The sequence below is a fragment of the Apteryx mantelli genome, chromosome 8, assembly GCF_036417845.1.
Source record: "Apteryx mantelli isolate bAptMan1 chromosome 8, bAptMan1.hap1, whole genome shotgun sequence".
NCBI classification, from domain to species: domain Eukaryota; kingdom Metazoa; phylum Chordata; class Aves; order Apterygiformes; family Apterygidae; genus Apteryx; species Apteryx mantelli.
Window position 1 is genome coordinate 28,777,188 of NC_089985.1, and position 23,739 is coordinate 28,800,926.

Sequence of the window (23,739 nt, forward strand, 5' to 3'; positions counted from 1 at the left end):
CATAGCTGGTTGCCTTTGATGTCTTTAACTGAATTTAATATCCACACAGATTCAGCAGTACGAATCAAATAAAAAATAATAATCCTTATCTGGTAAATAAATAAATAATAACTCATGACATTTTTAACATATTTAGAAATGTAAAAACTAAGAATCTGAGTAGTGTTTTGCTGAGCTATATAATGTTTACATGCATACAGCTGCAGTATGTCTCCCTGGTTTGCAAAAAAATAGAAATACCACACAATATAACAAATACAATTCAACCTTTCTTTAGGAAAGTAGCTATAAAAGCATCAGTGTAAAACATTGACTTTTTAAATCAAAGCTGCCTGCTTGTAGGATATAAAGTTACTCTGACTCATGTTAGTCCTTGCTGGCTTAAGGAAAGACCTGAGATTTCCCTGTCCCTAAAAATAAATATAGAGAAGTCCAAATATGTGTCAGGCAAGAACTTAACACAATACATTAAACATCGCCATCCCTTTCTTCCAAAGTCCGGTTTCACAAAACACCAGCTTACTTTGCAAGATCCAGAAAGTCTGATGGAAAAGTTTTAAAACATTTTGAAATTGTTGACTTGTACAATTTTGCATCTAGGAGATAACATCAGAGAGTTGTCACTTCCCTGAGGGACAAAACTCAGTGCAACAAATTGGAAAAATATAGCTCCAAAGCTTCACACCACTCTCCAAATATAAACATCATGTCTTTAATTTCCCTTCCAATTGGATCTCAATTATATGAGAACAACTAATAAGCTAAATGGCAGTGCTGCTTAGTCACATTCCTGTTAATACTCAACAATAGCCAGTCAAAACAAGAAGCAGACTTTACAGCTAGTTAGGAAATAAGAAAAACTGTACTACTACTTTGATGCATTTCAGCTTAGAGGCTCTAAATCCAGGTCCTACCCTTGGCTTCAGGAAACTGGATAAAAACAGGTCACCAACAGATTGATTTGGAAAGCAGAGCAGACAGGCCAATTTTGTTATGTGCAAACATAAATATCAGAAATTCTCTTCTCTGTAGATCAGCCTTCAGAGGCTCCACCTATTCCTCCTTTGTACCCCTGTGGGAACCTTGCAGACCCTCCTAAACCCCTTCCTCTTCCTTTGGGTTTTTTACAAGCATAATCCACTTTAATAATAAGATAATCCACAAGATAGATAAGCCACATTAATGGAAGACCACAGTTTGACAAAACTGCTTTTTCAATACTTGCAGAGTACTTTTGTTTTGTCACTGTCACTGATGCCTATGTTGAATCCAGAGGTGCGAATCTCCTTCTCCTGAACCACACAGGAAACAAGGTGGTGTTCTAGTGACTTTGGTTCACTCCAGGGAACCAAGAATTATTTAATTATTTTGAACTTTCAGAAGTTTTCAGAACTTCCATTATTCACATGTGCTGCAAACAAGTTGCAGTCTGCTATAGGCAAGAGCTGACTAGATGATATTTGGTAGTGCTTTATAAATACAGAATTTAAGGAAAAAAATACGCAAAAGAAGGAGGGAGGGAGAAAGAGAGAGAGAGAGGCAAGAGAGAGGCAGAATGAGGGAATTATCTTTACATTTTATGTATAATTTTATATCCCGTAAGAACTGGGGTTAGAAAAGAAGTACTTGCATCAAATTACCTGTATCATTGCTATATAGATATCACAGCGTGTAAACAAAGTATTTGTTGCAACAGAGCAGAGTATATATACTTCATTTTATTTTTTATTTGATTCTATATATATCAGTTTAAAAGCAAGGGCTTCCAAGGAAAATGTCCTGTATAGCACCACTTCTGCCACCACAGTGTAAACATATACACTGTCCTGCTTTTGCCACATACCCCTTTCTATGTTATAGATCTGCAAGTTATGTTTTTCCCCTAATAATTTCCTTTCCTTTTAAAAAAGTACATGGACTATTCCTTCAACTACAACCATCATTTGGCCTAGCAAGTAAGTTTTAAGAAAGCACAACAATTTTATTTTAAAAAAATGTGTATTTAAAATGGAATTGGAGAAGACAAAATGCACTAACATGTTTTCCTCCACACTGAAGTCCAGACAGTACTTTTATGGGGATATGTAATACTTCCATGTTTAAAGTTTTGCAGGATCAGGTCTTAACAAGCAACTATAAAATAATGGATTCCCCTTTTCTCTCAGGTACACTTCTGTGAAAAAATAATGATGCTAATAAAAATTAATAATGGAGCCACTGACTCATTATTCAGTTAGAGAAAAATTTGTGCCTAACTCCTGAAATCAAGTTTTGGTCTAATACATGTAAGTCAGAGATGGCAACAACTACCTGACATTATATACATCCTTAAACCTGCAAGTTTACTTGCTGTCCTGTTAAACACAGCTAGTGTGAGAAAGACCTTTGACACATCAGAGTCACACTCCTCTATGGGAAATACAGAGTCCCAATGAGAAATAGGCTGAGGATCAGAAAAGATTCAGATGAATCTTCAGGTAGCTGAGGTATGCCAAAAGCCTTTTGTACAAGTTTATTCAGCCTCCATGTGCCCCATATTTACAACCCAAATAGAGCTGAGTAAATCTTTTAGAGGTACTGTAAAGCTAAAGGCACTTGTAGCTGTGAGCTGTTCCCAAAGCGCTACTGCTGTGATAAAAGTCAAAAAAAAAAAAAAAAAAGGAACTCAGGAACAATATTTTACATGAAGTTAGTGAAAATAGTTTCTATTATTCTTTTCTCAGACCCAGCTGATTCTGAGATCAGGTGATTTCTTACAGGCACGTAACACTGCTTCATGAACACAGTATCACTCTTCAGGGTTTGCGTGCCTTTTCTCATTTTGGCAAGATCAAAGGTTTGAAGCGGTGTATCTGATCACCCTTCAAAATCGGTAGGACAGATCTGGCAGGACATCAACTGAACACCACAGAAGGGACTGCAATAGAGCAGTATATACATGCTCTACAGCCATTTTATTAAATTAAGGATCTGTGGGTATTTGCTATCCAGCAGTTCAGCTACAGCTGAATTAGCAGTATAATCACTTCTCAGCTGTTCTGAGCTTGCTGCTCCTCTCATGCAGGCCCAGGTCCGCAGAGGGCCTAATCTATACTGCGGCGTTCTATTACTGTGCTATTAGAGACAGCGTGACATTTCCACCATCCGTGATTTTACAGCTTTATGCAAAATACTAATATATGGCAACATACTTTCTGAACAAACATTTGGAAATACGTCATTTGAAATGAGATTTTTATGCATTTAAGAATTTATCAAAATTCCTGAGAAAAAATGTAGTGTGTCAAGACATTATACTCACTATTTATATTTTATTAACTGCCTTTGGCATTATCATGCTCTATATGAGGCATGAATACAATTATGAAGTAAACATTACCAAAAAAAATGATTTTTTTTGTGTGCACAAGATAGCAAACTTTCAGTTAAAGTGGAGCTTTTATCTTCTATCCTCTTTCCCTTGGAGGATACCTATCTGTACGTGTTTTGCAGTAACATAAATTGTTTGATCTTGAACACAATATTCCTGGTGACTTCTCTTTGTTCCTCCTACAGAATCCAAATATTTTCATCTTGGATTGACAGTCCTTTTTACTTCCTTCCTTTCAAGCCCTCCCCTGAAAGTTAGGAATACTTTGGTTCAACTAGCTGACAACGTAATTACTCTCACAGCTTAACTGATTAGCTTATTTGAAGGAAAAGTAGAATGGATACGGATATAGAAGATTTTTAGACCTGAAAACAGAAGATGACTTGCTTCATAATGAAAAGATAGTGTCCAAAGTCAAGTAAACCAGCTGTTTCTTGAGCTACATGTTTTAAAGTTCAGAAAATGCCTGCTTCCATAGATTAAGAAATGTGATGCTGCCTAACAATAAGACATATAGCAAAAATCTCTTGTACAAAAAATAAATTTTATAGATGAAATGAAAATATTCATTACCCAGAAATGCTGAGAGAAACTTTACAGTACAACTGCTAAATCTCTTGGGACCAGAAAATAATAGAGCATTTCTAATACTGCATAGTAAGGACTGTCATGAGAAATACAATCAAACAAAGTAATCATTTAGGGATATAAAAACTGTATGTATTTAGGGTCCCTTCATTCTTCCATTAGGGCCAGCTGGGAAAAGCTTCAAACCCTGAAAATGGGCTATCATTTCCTCTTTTATTGCTTTGCTTTTTCAGTTTTTCACACTCAATTAGAAAACAATCATATTTTTAATGGTTAAACAAATATTCTCATTGATTTAGAAGCAATAAAACTTTTCTCACTAAGAATGAAGTTAATCTGCAAATACCTAAAGAAAGAAATACAACAACAGATAAAACTAGGGCAGGGGGAAGAAGTGAGGGAATACAGAAAAAAGACAACATACAACCTGGAAGAAAATAGGTGCTGCAAGGTCCATAATTATAGAATGAATCCAGCATTTAATTACTATTAGGCAGAGGATCAAAACAGCAGCTTAGAAGTGGACTGTCATTTCAAACATCACCACATCCACATGTTCATGCTGCTTTATTTCTAAAGGCATACTCCGCTAGGTTTACAAGTCTCAGGAAGGATACAATACAGATTCAGCCCACACCAACCAGAGGCAAACCTGCTACCTACTTCTTTGAGAGAAAGGAAATGTTATTCTATAAGGAATGCCATTCTTATTTGGCCATTTTTGTTATTCTCAGATCTGTTATTTTCATCTAAGAATCCAAGAATTCAGATTAGGCAGAATTCTGTAAGGATTCCTTGGACAGATTGCTCCTTGATTTCACAGGAATGCCACACACAGGCTTTCAGGCAAGAACCACCAAAACCACAGACATCCATACATATTAGAAGTGTACAAAGAAGGGGAAAGAATTCCCTAATGAGTCACTCATGATACATATTAGCGTTTTCAAGTCTCTTCTAGAATTCAGAAATGCAGACAGCATTGATGTGTGACTATGCCTGCAAGACCTCAAGTAATGCCTGGTCCAAAATAGCAAAGAACATATTATCTACTAAAGAAGTCAGTCATTCAGTTTAATAGTTTGAGAAATTATGGGGAGAAAAATGTTTATTTGTAATTATGGTTTATGCCCATTTATGTTTAGCATATATGCAATGTATATAGTGGAGGAACAAAAGATCATTTTAAACATTGAGTGGAATCGGAAGCAACAGCGCTATCTGATTTGCAATATCTGCAGATCTGGCCTGAGGGAAAGGAAAATGTGCTGTGCTCCTTTTAATGTTGTAAAAAAAAAAAAACAAAAAAAAAAACACCTCTATAAAAAAGACTTACTTGATAGATCATTCTGAAGAAGTGCACTGAAAAACTATGAACTGAAATACCAGGGCTAACGAATTAATATTTGCCATGTTGGAATATATCATTTGCAACTAATTTTTTTCTTTTTAATGTTGGCAAAGAAATTAATCACTGTAAACTCTAAAAGGGATTGCTCTGCAGCTGGACAACCTTTTAGATGGAGGAGGAAGGAAAAAAATCAAATCGCCATTTAAGAGTGATTTATTTCTCACTACTTCTGCAAACTCACGTTCCTGGTAAACCTAAATGACTATTAAGTGAATTCATTTTTATTTCTAAATCACTAATGAACTGTAAATCCTAAAACAAATTGCTATCACCTACATGGTCCTTGCTGCCTTACTTCCTTCATGCTTCCTCCCCTGTTTTAATGCCTCTCCATGCCATAATGCAGCAGGGACTGCAGCCACCCATGTCCCTGCTGACTTAAGACTCTTCCTCCCCACATCTTCACGTCCTTCATGTTCATAGCATGGGTGACAAGGATGCTTAAAGGCAGGCTCACTAAATCCCGTATATCCTCATTCCTTCCTGCAGCTATGGGATCGCCGGGGGGCAAATGTGTCATGAGCTTATGCACTGTTAAGTTACTGCAGCCACTGTCAGCAGAGGTCTGGGAGAGCAGGCTGGGGACTTGAGATTAGTCATTAACTTCTGTTTCTCCAATGACAAAGTAATCCTCTGCTTCCATGAGTGTAGTATTGAAGCCTAATTTTCCTGAAAACTCAGTCCAGGACACCACTCACGCAAAGGCTTATCTTCAGCCTTTTTCAGGAAATCGTACAGAAACTCAGCTCCAATGCCCTTCAAACCTGTGCTTTGCTGAACAAGGTCTTTACACTGCTCGCTAAGAGGACCTGAGAAAGAGCTTACAAACTGCTCTGCCGTTCCCTACTCTGCCTGCAGTAGACGGGAGGAATCCTTCAGCAGAAGAAAGTGCATTACTCACAGCACCGCTCAGGGTTATTATACACCCACCTAGCTATTTTGCCTCATCCAATATGAAAAGAATAAATTGCAATTACTAAAACTTCACTTTAACTCCTGCTCTAAACAATTTCTGCAATGCTCTGCTAGCTGATCATTGGTATTTATAAGAGCAGCATTTATAGAACCCAATATGGGACTATGCTCCTGTTTTGCTGGGCACTATACACACATACACTAAACAGACACCTCTCCTCAGGGAGTTTATAATACAAGTAACCAGATACAATTCAACAATTTATGAACATTTTAATGTAAAATTTAAGTCTTAAAAGCAGATTAAATAAGAATGTAAATCAGAATTAGAATCAGTGAAAAACTGCTCTATTTTAAAACTATCACTGCCTTTCTAGTTTTACTTAGCAAGTGGTGCCTTAAAAGCTAAACAACGCATTTTACCCAAAGCAGATTCAAATAATGCTCTCAAATATGAGCTGATTATACACTACCATAAAGAACTTCTGCTAGAAAGCATTTATCATCACCATAAAAAACCTAAGATTGTGAATTAACACCATAATGGCATAATAAGTATATCACAGAATATATGAAAGTATAAGGCACACTGAAGTCTGTCAGGTTGCAGCTGGTCAATACAGAGGAGTTTCTGGAATTGTTCCATGAGACTGCGTTTGTCCGGGAGACTTTTCAGCAACAAGTTTACCATTTAAAGGCTTTTGATACTCAGGAAAAAGATCTTTCTTAAAATAACAATCCAAAAATGATTATGCACTGTATGACATTTTCCAAAAATGGTTATGAAGTACATGATATTTTCAAGCAGGAAAGGCCTGAATAAGTGTCATACCTAGGAAACAGGAACAAGCCAATTGAATATTAAACAAAATTGGAATGTATCTTATCATACAGACTTACTTTTCAATATCAAGCGCAGAATGTGAGAAATGTACCAGTTGAATAAGTAAGGGGAGGTACTGAATGGCAAATTTATTTGGCTGAGGATTTCAAAATTTGATCTTTTGGGATGCCAACTTTGAAACTGAAAAAAAAAATCAAAATTTTCTGTGAAAGTCATAACTATTTGGAATTAAATATTGTTTCAATGTTTAGATCTTTTTTTTTAATCTTATATATACAATATACATTTAAAAATCAAGTGACAAGCAGTTCTGAAAGAAAAACAGGACCATGTTGTTTTGAAAGCACAGTGTTTTCACATTGTTGGAATTCTACCTTATCTACATATTTTCTTGTTTTCTTGTTTGGTTCCTGTTTTGGAAACAGGCCAATTTCATTACATTCTGGTAGCACACTCTGGTTTCAGAAAAGTGCTCTACCTCGAGTTTTTCCAAACAGCACAAGTAAACATAAATAACAAAAACTATAATTATGCTTTATCAAAAGCCTCTGGTAGAGGACAGTTGTCAGTCTCGGCTCTTCTTCCTTCCCTGGCTCACATCATTATTGCAGGACGATATGCTGTCCACTGTTCGCTTCTTCTCCAGAACTCCTCTACTGGTGAGAGAATATCTCAACTACTCAGCTCCCTGCTTTCTGTGTGAAGGAGGTACACACTTGATTTACAAGCATAGCCACGTTTAATACTGAGTTTATAAGCAGTCTATGATAAACTATGCCCTGGCCACATTTAAAAGCATTTTTAAACAGTGATTCATGTTTCTCAGAAAGGCTTGAGATCAGTCGGAGCTTTACAAACCTTAAAAGATGAAAATAGGAGCAGACCACTTCTGAACACTAAAACAGTATCTGTGAAATTCAGCATCATTTGAGGTGGACATCCTCTTTTGAGAATACCCAAAATGACACCCTCTGCATTTCTCATCTAACCTGGTGGAAATTTTCCCTCTCTTCCTCTTAAGAATACAAAGCAAAAGAAAGATAAACAATATTAAAAAAGGCATGAAAATCCAGGGATGTCCAGTACAATATGTATGCATTTGAATAGGTCGACTGAATTTTTAAATGCATTAAATCAAGATTTTTTTTGTTCTCTCTGCAAAAGCCTGCTCTTTCCCTGGAGTAATTTTGTTGTGACATAGATTATTTTTCAGTTAAAAATTACCCAACAGAATGAAAAATCATTAAAAATGGATTTATAAATGGTCAATTCCCAATCCCTACTCATCCCATCTCCCTATATTTTATGAAAGTTATGCAGAAATTAATTAATTACTGCCCCTAAACTGGTTGAAATAAACTAATAGATGCAAAATCTGTTGAGAGAGAAAATGCACACTCACATTGTCTAAGTCACTGCTTAAACCTTATTCCACAGGAAACTAAGCTAAAAAGACATTTCAGTTTTAAGACTAACAAAAATTCCAATCAAAATGAGTGTTCTCTTTCCCAGAATCTTATTAACACCTAAAATCAGAGATTTATTTTAAAAAATCTTTTTGGCCATTATAATAGGAATGGCACGGTAACATTTCAGTGATATAACCTTGAGCACATCATAAGCTCATTCTGAGGAACTCCAGCAAGAATTGAATTTTCACAGTGTTAAAGGATGTATTGAGGAACTTGGCTGGCAATTAAAAGACGATCACATGAGGGAGAACGAGAGCCCTTCTTCCAGAGTTGCTTGAAAGATCAGCAAACCCATACGAGAAATTCTTTTTTTCCAGAAGAACTCGGGGAGCGTTTTATTCAGTTAAATGCCTGCTCCTGCTCTGAGGGAGCAAGGCTGGAAGAAGAAATAACAACCTACAGCAGACAATAATCATTACTGTATTGATGCTTTTGACTAAAGAGCCGTACCTGGCAGACCTTTGGCTAGCAAAAAGCCTCTTCCTTTCCCTACAAAATTGGTTTGTTTATTAAAACTGTTGTGGCAGAAGTGGGCTCCCGAGATTACGCTGCCCCAAGAGACAGAACAATAACGTCTTAACGGTTATTACCGTGGGGGCTCCTGCCACAGGTCACCGCTCCTGCCGCCGACAGGTCGCGGCCTGACACTAATTACATTTTCTTTATTCTGACAGCACACTCCATCTTCCTGTGGTGTCAACAGAGAACAGGTTTCACATACTTCAGGCTAGCAAAACATGACATGGACTCAATGACAAAAGCCAGCAAAACCACAGTAATTATCACTCATTATCTTTTTGAAAACCCAAATCTTGAAGAAGAAACACATTTTTTCCCTGTGATAGGAACTTTTACAATGGCATTCAAAGCTGCGGCGTTAGCTAGATAAACGTATTTAACAGCGTGTCTCTCACTCTTCAGAAACAGATGACTGGAGATTGAAAACCCAGTTTATTCTTGCTCAGAAGAAACTCCTCGTTCACAGCGCCTGCGCAGACACCACCAGCTCAAGCGGCCGCAGCTTTGCCTGACAACGCGTTTTGCCGGGGGCTCCGGGGGCGAACGCGAGTCCCCGCAGCAGCCCCCCAGGAAACCCCAGGTGTCCGTACGGGGCTGCGGGGGCTGCGCTTGCAAAGCGCTCGCCTGCGCCTCGGGACGTGGCCTGCTCCTTCTCGGATGCAGCGCTCCGGTTACGAAAATCGCCAGCCAGAGAGCATGAGACAAGCGACAGATTTTTCAGTAACTATTTTGTTGTAGGGACAATAAAACCAGCAATACTTGAAGGCATCCAGACAGCAGTAACAGAGCCATGAGCCCATATAAATGATCCCCATTGCACACACAAACGTAAGGTAGTATAAAGGAAATCCAAGCAGCCGGCTAATAAAATACAGAAAACAGGAATGGAGGGACAGACCTCAGGGGTAACACGGGTACAAATCCACGGCACGCTGTCCCTGTGCACGTACATGACTATGCACACAAGGGCTGAAAGGAGACGCGCAGAGGATTGCCTCGGACAACCGCGTGGGTGAAATACCTTGCGCTATCCGCCGCTACCCGGCCCAAGACTTAGTTACGTGAAGCACGCAACCCACTGACATCGAGCCCCGGGCACCAGCCCGGGGGCCGCGGGCAGCCACTGCCCCGCCAGCCCCCGCCGCCCTCCTCGCCTCCTCCGTCAGCGTGTGCGCTCGGTCGCCTGCAACGGTCTGGCAAGCCGGAAACTAAATTCAGACCTCGGCGCACCCAAACCCGCCACTGGGCCTCACTCCACCAGACAGTCCGAGGACAACACGAGGTCGGGATGAATTCAGAGAGACACAGTTAAAATAACTAATTGGAAAGGGAAGAGATGGCATGAGAAGAGGCTGCTAGAAATTAATCCAGGCAGTGAAAACAGCAAATGAGTAAGGGCCAATTTAACCACATGAAATAAATAGCTGACATCTTTTCAAACCAAACACAAGGGATGGCTATTTTTTGTATTAGAGGGAAGGTAAAACTGGAATGAAAGTAGTAAGACAAACGTATGGAGGAAGGTATTAACAAGAATAATTATAATCTAAATGTAAATGTAGAAGTATTTTTCTCAGGCCAAAACTGTGTTCCACACATGAAAAAGATGAGACATTTCCCCATATCATAATTTGTTCCTGTATAAAAATTCACTCTGAAATAATTCCCTCCTGTCCATAATTTCAGGAAGTTCACTTTGCTACTCCAAAAACAAAACTTAAAACATGTTTATGCTTTGAGCCCCACAGAATTTGTCGTACTGAAGTCAGAATCTGCTCACACGAATAGCTCCCAAAACCAGCCGTTTCATGACAAGACAGACTTAAAGTCCCAGCCAAAAGAGCAGCTTTATGTAACAATCTACTTCATCACTGATGCTTGTCACAAAATGCTCCAAACCAACAGTTTCTTTGGGAATCCAGCCCAAGGGGCCAAATTTATCCAACAAAGTCACATATCCTTAGCAAAGGACTAAGACTCTAGTAAGGTTTAAAAGAAAGATGACTCACTGTATAGAGAAGTTGATGTTAATATCTTCAGAACATATTTCCTGGAATGACTGATCACAATGCTGATTTACTTGAATTGTCAGTTTAGGCTCTGGTAGTCTACCACAGGCACAGAACAAATGTGCCTCTGTGAATCACTGATTGTACAAATTATCAGAAAATTCACTAATTTCACGTGGCTTTTTTTGTGAACTCCTGTCCCCTCTCAACTCCCCAGAGAGAAATGTTTCCCCCAAAAGGAAGAAGCAGGCTGATTACCACCCAGCCAGAAGATCCCTCACTATCTGTATTTATTTACAGAGAATGATGGAGATCATGATCCACACGCACCTAGACTGACTTTGTGGTCCTTTCTCCCCTCTTCCCAGTGCTCCATTACAGGATTTCCACAAAGTGGCAAAAACCTGACAGCGCAGCTCATTTTCGAAGAGCAAGCAAGAGGGAGCTTCAAGAGGGGATTGGAAGGAAGTCTCTGTCCGGCCACCCCACGCAGAGACCCACATGAGCCATGACATGGGCTCTCAGTTTGAAAGATGCTCCAGATCACCAGGAATCTTAAAAGGGAGGCTGTAATACATTACAATATATTATTTGTATTATATAAGCAGACAGAAGAGAGGTGGTGAGTGGTACTGGTGCAAGGCATGCCATTGCAGAGGTGGCAGCGGGTTACTGTGTCTTTTAAAAGAAATGGGGCAAAAAGCACCAAAAAAGGTTCACCATCACTGAGCATGTGCAGAAGCCAAGATCAGTTCCATGCCAGACACCATAAAGGAAGAGTCAGGGGTCACCTGCCTCTAAAATCATCTGAGGGTGACTTTACCACAGAAGAATGATTGAATATGTAATTCCACTTTAAAAATATAAATTAAAATATAACAGTGAAGTAAATCTGCAGATGGATTACAGTATTGGATGGACTCGATTTTGGTAGCCATGCCCAATGACAGTTGGTGTAACATCAGACTAGATTAAAAACAGAAGAAAAATAAACAAACCAAACCCCCTGTCAGATAGATAATTACACCAAATAAATCCATTCTCTTGTATCTGTAAACCAGATGTGTCATAAACTGTATCGCCATCCTCTGCTTTCTCTTCCTAGGGTTTGTTTGGTTTTACTTCAGTTTAGATAGAGGCAATTCATTCTCACACAAGGTTTTAGTGTGTAAATGCATACATTCCTTGGGACAGATAGCATGGGTAAAATTCTCAATTCAGAAATTAACACTGACTTCAAAAGGTCAAGATTTCACGGCAAGTATATTTTATTTGGCATCTAGCAAACAGGGCACTTAAAAACAGAAAACAAGCAGTCTTTAATAAGATACTCTAGTATTTAAATGCTCAATATTTAAAATCAAGAACTATCTAAAATAAGTATTGTGTTAGCTTTATATGGAGATTTTTCCATCCATTTGTCATATTAATTACTATTTGCTGTCCATTCACTAAGTGCACAAGCTTGCAAGGTGCCTACACAAGTGCATATATATATGCACATATATTCACACATGTGGCCAGCGAAGTTTTGAACTTTTAAAGTAAATAGAAGGCTTTCTATTGATTTCTCCGTGGTCAGAATTTTAACTATGTGATTTACGTACAGCATTGGGTAAGAACCATTTAAACAAGTAAATGAATGCAATACAAATATGCATTTAGCTGTTATAACTTCATCAATAGACACCTGCTCATATATTTTCCAAGAAACATTTATTTAGGCATATGCAGATTAAATTACAGAATCTAAACCACTCATTTCACAAATGAAAAGTCCTGAGAGGTTTCGGGTAAACAGGATGTGTAGATTTATATCAGCAATTCATCGTAAATCATATGCCTTCATAAATTTTGGATCTCTTTAGGAGTATGTTATAGCATTGTAGTAGCGTGTTCTTGGCAAAACTTTATTCCACTGAATCTGTATGCTCCACTACACTCCAATAAAGCTTGCTAAATTAATACAGTGCTTATAATTCTGTTTGTATTCAGTGGACAGAATACCATCAAAGTAAGTAAAGATTTGGTAATTCACAGAATTAACTTTGATGTACACTCTACAATCCTAATAGCTAAGAAAGAATATCTATCAAGGACTCTGGCCCTGGAAAAAAAAAACATGTGCTTAACTTCATACATGATTAGCACCATTCATTCACACTGGGACTAGTCACATATGTAGAATTAAACAAATGTAAAAATCTTAGAAGAAGCAGGACCGCGACTATAAATCCATTTCACTGTGTGGACTGGGCACAATCTGTGAAAGAATACATTACCCTCCTAAACAAATATGCTTACTCTTGTACTGTTCAGGATTCTAGCCACGTATGACAATTCTTAAGTACTCATCTCACTGCATTTCTCAGACTATAGTAATCTATGGCTAAAGCACTAATCATTCACTTCCCTGAAACTTTGTTTCAAGAACTAAATCCTATGTTACACTGTTTGTTTTTTTTTAATTCTCATTTCAAATGTACATTTGTCCATATTACAGCACTATTTTCCATATTGCCAGGCTAATTTTGGTATCATTTTGGCTCATCTCATTTCAAAAGAGATCCAGAAGCAAAGAACCAAGAGCTCTGAACGCTCAGAGAATACTACCAGATTTGCGCCCAGAATTTATACAGCACCTGCTAAGCAAACCAGGGTTGCTTGTCCATCACCTCCCTCTGCAACACAGTCTCAAAAATTATCAAGCACAAAATTAAGCAAGGAAGCATTCACTGATCTACCTCACCAGCTGATGAAAAAGCCAAATTCAAGGCTCTGAAAAAAAAAAAAATTCTGCTGGAATAAAAATTTATTTTCAATTACAATCTGAACGATGTTAAATATTTCAATGAAAGTAGTACTATGATTTCATTAAAGATTGTCAAGATTAGAAAAATTATATTTGTATAATTAATAAAAGAGAGACGAAAGGCATAACAAAATTACCAACACTGAAAAAACAATCAAAGCAGTCGCAGCTCAGTGTTTCTTCATATATTGCATGAATGAAATATTTCTTTTGAACAAAAAAAAAGTCTACAGCTCTTTTGACACCCAAAGACTTTTGAAATGAAATTAATTGCAACCTTTAAGGATAGTTATTTTAACTGAAAATAAATATTGAGAGTGGATAATATACTGCTTTTCTATAAAAAGTAAGCAATTGTTTCAGTTGCTTTTCTTGATAATTATTCTGTGCTTGCCCCAGATTAAATTAATGAGGTTAGCGGGTGTCTGGAAGTAACTACACATTACAAAAGCTTGCTGTCATGTTCTGATTACTAAATTTATATGCTATGTACAACAGTCAGGACACTGACAAAAGCTAACATGAATTTAAACTATTTTGTAGACTAAGTCTAGAAAAAAAATCAATAGAGAAGCAGGAGGAAAATTCTGTCTCTGCTGACACAAGTGACAGAGTTTTTGTGCATTTCAGTGAGGCACAGATTTAGATCCAGACACCCTCAATTTCTGCAGTACTGGATAAAGTTAGCTGCTACCTGGCCAGATATACTCAACTGCGGCATCTAGGCTACTGTCAGTATCTAAGCTAATTCAGAACTGGTTCAGGTACCTCCACACCATACCATAGTCAGGGAGCAGATGAGATATAACTGGATCTGATTCAGATCTCAGACTTAATTTTCTATTTTTGCGAACTCCATGGCTAAAACCAAAATTGCTCCTCATTCATGTCAGTGGAAAACAATGGGACCTCATTTCTAGGAAACAAATTAAGATTTAATATTATTTGTGACTTAACCTCTCTCACCCTAGACAAAATTAAAACTGCTTCGGTCAGATTTACTACACTAGACAGTCACAGCTAATATTAATGTCATCAGATAACAGAATCCCTCAAGTTCTTCTCCATATCATAATCCTGTTTCTTTTGACACAGTTTACTGAGAGAGTACACACTAATCTGACCAACACTTACAGCTTTGAAAGAATCACAGCAGTTATTGCTCGCAAGCAGCCCTAAGCTACATATGGGACAGCCGAGAAAGAGCACCAAGCACACAGGGAAACTTTGCTAGGGATCTGTCCAGGTTACAGACCCAGCTTGTTCAGATCTAAATCAAGTTTTAATATTAACCCTCTGCCAGCCACTGTTTTTTAACATAACTCTAAAACAAAGCCCTTAATAACCTGTTAATGGAGAGGAAGATTTTTAGCTTCTTAATTGCTATCTTCCATAACATAGTTTGCAAGCAACAGTAAAAAACAGTGAACAGACTACCATCAGTAAAGAACATTACAAACCACAGTAAAGATTGAACAGACATGCCACCCCAAGCTTTCATTGAATTTCTTGGGCAAGCTCAGTAATTGCTCTAATTTATTCTAGCCACCACTCTGCCCCCCACTGCCTGCTTCACTGGAAATAAAGCCTTCACAGTCCCTACACATTTTGCTTACTCAATCTATTTCACTTACGATTAGAAGTGGAGAATAATTACTATTTTTGTTACAAATGTATAGGTACATATATCATGGGCAACATGCTGTAGAACTAATGCGTTAAAACGTGAATGGAGCTGTTACAGCAACTAGAGCACCTTAAAACCTGGAGATAAAAAAGGGTAAGTTTTAGACAGCAATGTGCATTAAAAATTGGCAAACACGTTAGGCTCTTACCAGGAATGGACTCCAGCAAATGCAAGAAACACACATTATAGCCAAGAGCTGAATGATCATTTCAAAATGATGAGATCTGCCTTGTCTTTGTTGACTTTTAAATTTGACTCTTAAGAGGGTAATTCCTGTGACAGCATTGCACAAGAATGAAATAGCAAGGGCCAGTAACCCAAGGCAAGAAAAAAGTAAGAGATAAAATCTGTCTTCCCAGTCCTCAACATGTTCTGTTTTATAGAAGCACCAGGTCCTCGATGCTTGAATTTGATAGGCTCTAAACCTAAGAATAGGCAGCAAAGCTATAAGAACAGCAAAGAGACATACCATAGTCAACATCATTTTCACATGTTTAGAAGTCATTTTTGTAGAGTGAAATATTGGCTTAGTGACTCCAATGCAACGTTCAACAGCCATCACACTGCCCAGGAAGAGCGGGCACAAACCAAAGAATACCATGCAGATGCCAAAAACACTGCAAAGAATGTTGGACTGGTTAAATCGAATCCAGTCTTTATCGGATGCATACACGAACACTGCAATGGCTCCGTTGATGAGGTGGCCAAAGAGATCTGTGATAACCAAACCGCTAGCGAGAAGCAAAAAGGAGGCTTTTGATTTCTGTCTAAATCTCTGATATGCCTTCATAAGAATTGCTATTGCAAGACTGTTAGACAATATTCCCACTGTCATGAAGATTATTGAAAAGAAAACTGAAATCTTCTTCTCTGTGTGGCAGGTTGTGTTTTTTAAGATTCCAAATCCAGCCAGCCCTGGTGATTTTGAACTGTTCATGGTTAGGAAAGTAGAGGCAGTGCTCAAAACATTTCAGCAGTCTTGCAATCAAAAGGCATCTGTAATATTAAAAAAAAATAAACACACATTGTAAAAGGCATGCCATTGTTCAAATGACATTTGAAGCAGAAATTCCACAATATTAGTCTGTGGTACAAATCTAATTTTCCTGTTTGCTCAGTGATATGATAGGGCATCACGTTTTAGCGCATCAGACACAGGGTAAAACAGTTATCTGCGTGCATTATACAGTGTAGATATAATGCACAGTATGTTTACACTGTCGACATATATAAGGTATACAAATAATGTATAAAATATATATAATGCATATATAATGCACATGTACATAAAATGTACATGAATCAGAGAAACCGTAAGGACATTCTGGTGGTTAAACCACATACACAAACGAAGGTTTTTGCAACTATAGAAGTATTTATCAACCCAACCACAACCAAGCGTGAATACTCAAACCGGAATGTTTTGAGATGATTATCACATTTCATTTTTCTTTCCTCATGTTAAGCATTTATTTTCAAAACAACGTCCTAACACCTTCCAGGTAATTCTCCTCTCACAATTGAAAGCTTCAAAGCTTTAGCGTAACGAGTATAAACGTCTCGGAACCCCCCGGCTTGAGAAGCTCCCTTTTCCAGAAGCCAGTGCTGCAAGTTACTTCACACTTTATCTCCCAGCCGCGTCCCGGGACATTCGCGTGAGCACAAACTTCTCGCGCAGGAGAGAAGGGCTGTAACTGCGCGCCACGCGCGGCGGCGGCGGCGAGGTCCCCCCGCGCCCAGAGGCCGTGGGAAGGGCAAGCGCGGGGGCGGACGCGAAACGCGAGCGGAGCCCGCCGCCTGCGAGGACGCGGCCGCCCGCTCCCCTACCTCTCCGCAGCGCCCCGCACGCCGGCAGCCGCCGCGACAGCCGCCGCCAGGGACACGCGAGCGTGGCGGGCGCCGGGCAGCCGCGCGCGGAGCCCTCCCCAACCCCCTTGCCGCCGCCGCCGGCCCTTAAGTGTGCGCGGCCGGAGGCGGGGCGAGGCGCCGCGCCGCCGCCGGGCACGCGGGGCACCGCCACGGGGGCACCGCCGCCGGCCCCCGCCTCGCACCCCGCCGCCGAGCCCCGGGGCGGCTGGGGCGCGGGCCGGGCCCCGCCGCCGGCCCCGGCCCCGGCCCGCCGCTCACCTCCGCTCCACGGCGCCGGGGAGAGGCGCGGCGGCGCAGCGCGGTGCCCCCACCGGCCGCCGCCACCGCCGCCTCCCGGCCCGCCGCCGCCGACGCCCGGCGCCTCCCGCCCGCCTCCCTCCCCGCCCTCCTCCGCCCGCCCCGCTCCGCTTCTTCCCGGGCCGCCGCTCGGCCGCCGCCGGCCCGCGGGCTGCCCCGCTGCCAGCGAGGGGCGCCGGCCCTCCGCGGGGGCGTCCTGGGGCTCAGCCTCGCCCCCGAAGCGAGCGGCGGGCGACGGAGGAAGCGCGGCCCCGGCGGCGGCGCGGCCCGCCGGGCTGTGAGGGGGCGCGAGGTCGCCGTTTATGGGGCGGGAGGGCCGCGGTGCCGCCGTTGCCCCTCACGGCGCCGTTGCCGCCATTTGCGGGGCGGGAGGGTCGCGGTGCCGCCGTTGCCGCCATTTGCGGGGCAGGAGGGTCGCGGTGCCGCCGTTGCCCCTCACGGCGTCGCCCCACGGCCAACGCGGCATCGGGCAGCAGGGCCCGTCGCTTGCAGGCATGTGCTGAGACCCTTCGGTCTTGACCCTACAGATAACTGCTCTCCCCCCGCAGTGTCCAGGACCACAAAACAGGCCCGAGGGGGAATTCTTGTTAAAAATTCTTCCCATGGAAATCGGTCAAAGTATAAAATCTACCAGTCAAACACTACAGAATTTTTCATCTCTAAGAATGATAGAGAACCTTTATCTGTTTTCACTAAGGCATGGCCTTGATTTGTACTGCTCAGGGAGGCAGTTAGTTAAAAACGAGAATTCACCATATACAAGTTTTGCTTACCTCCGTGCTTTAAGTACTGCGAATACAACATGCCTCTGCCTAATCCACCGGTAAGGTCGTGCAGGCCAGCTAAAGCCATTCATTCCCACTCCATTCCTTCAAATAGTATCTCAAGTCACACACGCGGGCAACTAAAAGCACCATGTAATTTCCTTCTTCCTGAAAATGTCTGTTACATTTTGGCATCTTATCGTACAACAAGCAAAAGCAAACAGTAGAAACAAATTCTTTTTCAATTTGGTCTGATTGGGACTATAAATTCCCAGAAATTCTTTAAGACAACAATAAAAAATAAAAAACACTCAAATTATTGCCTATTAAAGTTCAGCTGATTTTAAGTTTCCTCTTCCAGAAGTAAATCAAGATGGAGATTTCCAACTACAAGCTTGTATTATACCTTTTTTCCTAGCAGGACTTTTTCACCAACCTCTTTCCTGAAATGAAGGGCAATTCTGTTTAAAAGGAAGCAATGAAGTTGCTGGTACTTCACAACCCTGCAGTTTGGGAGGCAGAAGTTAAATGGCCATTGTCAAGTAGACCAAGCAAAAATTCTGCTAACATTTTCATTCCTAAAAGGGTGCTGTCTTCTGCAAAAGACGATAATTACTGAAGGAACAGGAAAATAATAAAGAGAATGGTAACTGAACTAAAGTCTGCTGCGGAAGGCAGACTTTCAACATTACAGTGCTATCTGTACTCCAAAAATCTATTTTATTAACAAATGCCAGGATATTTTATATCTCTGTGTATAATCCTTTGGCTGCTCTAAGTTAGGTGTTGAATGCTGGTGCTGGTTGCTCAGTGAATTCAATACTGTCAAGACCATACTTCCATTAAAGAGGATAAACCCTGTAATAATCAAGAGAATAACAAAAAAAACTGAAGACAGATGTTTCAGTGTGCTTGCAAAAATACAGTTAGAGTAAGGAAGAAAAACACAGGCTTGCAGAATATATCCAGAGAAAAGCGCTGGTCTGCCAAAAGGAGGGAGAGTGAAATTTCAATTGCTGCAGAGATGGGAAAAGAGAACAAGAAAGAGTCTTAGCAAAATAAGTATATAGACTACCAACACCCTTTTCAGACAACAGGCATAGTAAATGCTCCTCCACCTGTATAACTCAAAGAGCAGAACATGCTACACCATAGTTTTGTGCTGTTAGCCTGCTGCAAAGAAGCAGGCAAGTTAGGCATCAACATGAGCAGGGCAGACATGTCTGCAGCTCAGCCCTGTAGACATTTGTGTGCTCCTGATATAACAAAAACTGAAAATAATAGCTCCTATGAACTGAGGTGATTTTGTGGGGTTGTGGGTAGGTAGGATGTTGACTTTGGAAGGTTTGGAGGGAGTGAAAACTGGCAATGACCCTAGCAGAACTAAGCTGTTCATATTGTCTGAGGATCAGCCTTTTCTATTTCCTATTAGTAATCAAAGCAACAACAGAGGAAGGAGTGACCCAAACTCTCACGTCATGACCTTTGCCGTGGGCCTGGCGAGGAGCTCCTGCCTTGCAAGGGGGAGCAGTCCTTGCTCGGGTTCCACTGCTGAGCCAGGGCTTCGAGAGCTCAGAGGAAGGGTGAATCTTCTCTTCAGCAGTGCAGCAGCTCTTCACTGTCATCAAGAGTTTGCCAGCCAGCGAACACAGACCGAGGTTTGACAGACACCCTTATGCAAGTGAAAACAAAAGCTCTAGGTGAAAGAGTCACACGGGGATGTGTCTTAGAGTCTCAGTATTGCTCTGGCTGGTCAAAGGCCACAAAAGACTGAAGAACAGCTCAGTCTTGCCATTGGCTTTGTTCACTATGACTTCAGCATTTCTGAATGTGTTTTGGAGTCTGTGTTTGTTTGTTATAAAACCTTGGACTCCTGAAAATATAAGACATTTCAGGAATCACAAAGATATTTCTTCCTATCACAAACATTTCTTTTTGCCCCAAGTTTCAAGCTGAACGAAGAAGCCAGCGTTCCCTGCTCATGTTCAATGGCTTTCAGTACAGAAGACAATCTTAAAGCATTGATATAACATATATGCAGAGGTAAAAAGACAGTCTGCATGTACTGAAATAATCGCAAGCCACCTGTTGATTATCAAACTCCGAACCCTGGGAAAAAAAGGTAAAGAACTTTTTCTGGATGAAGAATCATATTGCTGGTTGGCAAATGAAGTGTACAGTGATCAGATCCTCAAAGCCTCTTGCTACAAATCCAGACACACACTCAAGCCTTGCACTAATTTTTCCCTAGAGACCAACTCCAGACAAACTAGCTGTAAATAAACAGGTAGACATTTCAGTAGAATGGTAGAATGCAAATACTAGCAATATCTCTTCCTTTTGTATCATCTTCTCTTAAATTTCTGATGCAGCTTTAAATGATGATTACTATATGCTTTGGTTTCATTATTGACAGTTCTTCCTGCAAAACTTCGGTAATCTTTTTTTTTCCTTTGTACATGATGATACTAAATGTCATCTTTCCAAATAATCACATTTGGTAAAATATCAATGATAGCAAGTATTTTTAGGAAACAAAAGTAATAAATCAGATCACGATAGATGGAAATTAATAAAATAGGATCAAATTTGGGGCTCCTCAATCAAATCAAACTGTCAGTGAAAATCCCTAGGTTAAATGCCACATTGTTTGGCCCATAATCATTTGAAATGGAAACAACTTCTGAGGTCACAGACATTGACGGTGAGTCCTGTAGCACCCATTTCCATGGAGGGTTCGGTTTACCAAGTTCTTCCAGATTAGCAATCCTTCAGGACTCCCATCTCCTGCCACTTCCATAAAGCAACTTGTATCAAGCTGTTATATCATTTCTATCCAGCTTCACAAGATGAATGAGAAATTCAAATGAAAAGCAAATATTCACATGAAGCTTTTGGGTAGAAAGGAAGGTTTTAAGTAGGGGGATTTAGATAAGGCAATATTGTGCATCATTTTGATGCATAGATGCCATTCTATATACAGTATTAATGGCTCAAGAGTCAGGAGTCTTGCTCTGTTCTAAAGCTAGCAATAGGCAGACAACAGAAACGCGGGGTCCTGGAATACGGTCCTGAAAGTCTAAGAATTTATCTGATGCATTCTTTAAAAAAGCCAGCCACAATTCTTGTATTATTAGTAGTAATATTTAGTATTCTCATTATTAGAAAATGAGAAATAATTTATGTGTCTTTTTGGGGGGTTGCTTTCTTTTAACTGGGCCTTACACCAGGTTTTCAGACACAGAGGTTTTTTTAAATCACATATAAGTGAAGGACAATTCACAATATCATTTCATGAAACAGTTAAGATAGATCAACAGCTGATTCTGCATTAGAAATTATTTATACCTCATTATACTTCATGTCTGGAAAATGTAGGCAGGAAATGAGGTCAGTAGTATGGAAGACGATGATGTACCTAGTATAAGTGTGCAATAAAGGATGTCACCTTAAGCACCTTAAACATTTAAAGGCTCATATAAATTTAACAAATAAATAAAGCTTTCTTATGAGTAGTATATAACTGTTATGTCCCCTTTCAAAATCCGGTATAATTTGTGAGTTGGGTACTGGCTTGATAGTGTTAAAACAAAACTATAAGTTTCAGCCCAAGTTAGAAAAGAGACATTTTGTAAGAACATGGTATTTCTTGTGCACTGTCATGTTGGCATACCTAATTAGACAGTGTAGGTACATGAAGTACATAATGGAAGTTGTAATGTCTTCAGAGATCTTACAGCAGGTCTCATGAACCTAGGTTTGCTTGATTTTTGAGGAAGGTGGAAAAAATAAATGCTCCCAGTACCCTGGCATATTCAATACTCATTTTAGAATACATATAAAACACTTCTATTAAGAAAAGTATGGTTCAGCAGAATGCACTAAATAGTTTATTCATGGCTTTGTCATTCAGATAATGTATAGGCCACTGTGACCTTTATGCTTCACTATCAAGTACTTCATAAAGGAGTCACAAATTCTGGCATATTGCCTGAATTGGGACACTGGCCAATGCAGTTAAAGGAGGAAATTCCTAGGTAGTTAAATATAAATTAATGGTGTTTTGTAACAAGCCCTAAATCAGTTCAGGAGGTTAAAAACACCAACATGCCAGTAGGCATTCACTATCAGTGTGGAATAAAAACAGGAAAGGTCATCAGGAATCATAACAAGAAACATAACATCGCTCTGCTGAGATTTCCACCTGCTGATATCTGAACAGGGACTGTTTGCTCTTGCTGGAAGTACAACTGCGGATAATGTTGTTTTGTTTTCTAAACATCCCTATCAGCAAGGAAGTTCAATTCTTTTCTTCTTGATAATGAGACATGTCTCCTGGCAAATGAGGTAAGAGTTGCAGTAGATAGAGCAAAGGGGAAACATTCATAGTTTCCCTGTTGAAATTTGAAATTGGGGGGCAGGGAACAGGACAGAGAGTGTTTGCTACAATTTGGGACATTCTTATTTGCATGGTATTTATTCTCACTAGGTAGAGCAAAGACAGGTTTTCTGTCTTAATCTAGATCTTAATCCTGTCACATTAAGACTCCAAGAAGTCATTCCCTTAGCCCAAGAATTTGGCCATCAATTGACTGATGGGCCCATTGATACCAACTAAAGAAACAGATTGTTTCTGAGGTATCAGCAGACCTGCAAAGCAATTGTTTGGTGAGCAGACCAAAATCATGAGCTAAGTTTCTGAAACAGATGAACTTGACCTAGTCATCACAGTTAAACCATGTTAACACATGAGGAAAGAGCTCAAGCATCTATCATCCAGCTATCCAACATTCGCACAAGACTTCAAGTGGAAAACAATGACTAAACACAGAAGTTTCCAGTCTAAGCCAGAATATTTGCAATATGCCAGGATATGCAATACAAAAAAACAAATTAATTCTTGACTATCTTACTCACATTTGTTCTTAGAAATGTTTGCATAAACATAAAAATGAAGGTGCTAGTTATCGGTCAGATGATTCACTCACAGATCATGCCAACAAATGGTAAATACTAAAAGTGCCTACCGAAACCTTTCATTACATCAGTTTATTGATTTACATTTTTTCTTACTTAGAGACTCTTCTTAATCACGTACTGTTGCTCTAAAATGGTTTGGTTACTACAAACAGTGCCTAACATTGTTATAAATGACAGAGCAGGAGGATAATAATTCCCCATC

At 40.0% G+C, this 23,739-nt stretch overlaps 1 protein-coding gene across 4 annotated transcripts in view; it reads right to left on the minus strand.

Annotated features, from left to right (window-relative positions):
- The window catches only part of PTGFR (prostaglandin F receptor), a 115,067-nt gene extending 97,285 nt beyond the window's left edge, over positions 1-17,782 (minus strand). For 2 of the 4 annotated variants that reach the window (XM_067301007.1, XM_067301005.1), the window contains exons 1-2: positions 17,455-17,530; positions 15,776-16,623 (exon numbers count right to left, since the gene is read on the minus strand). In XM_067301007.1, coding sequence (XP_067157108.1) covers positions 15,776-16,564 — 789 coding nt within the window. In that variant the 5' untranslated portion in view covers positions 16,565-16,623; positions 17,455-17,530. Of the gene's footprint in view, positions 1-15,775; positions 16,624-17,454; positions 17,531-17,754 lie in introns of those variants that run through there. The other 2 variants (XM_067301006.1, XM_067301008.1) reach the window with 2 other exon arrangements.
- Between the last annotated feature and the right edge of the window lie 5,957 nt (positions 17,783-23,739).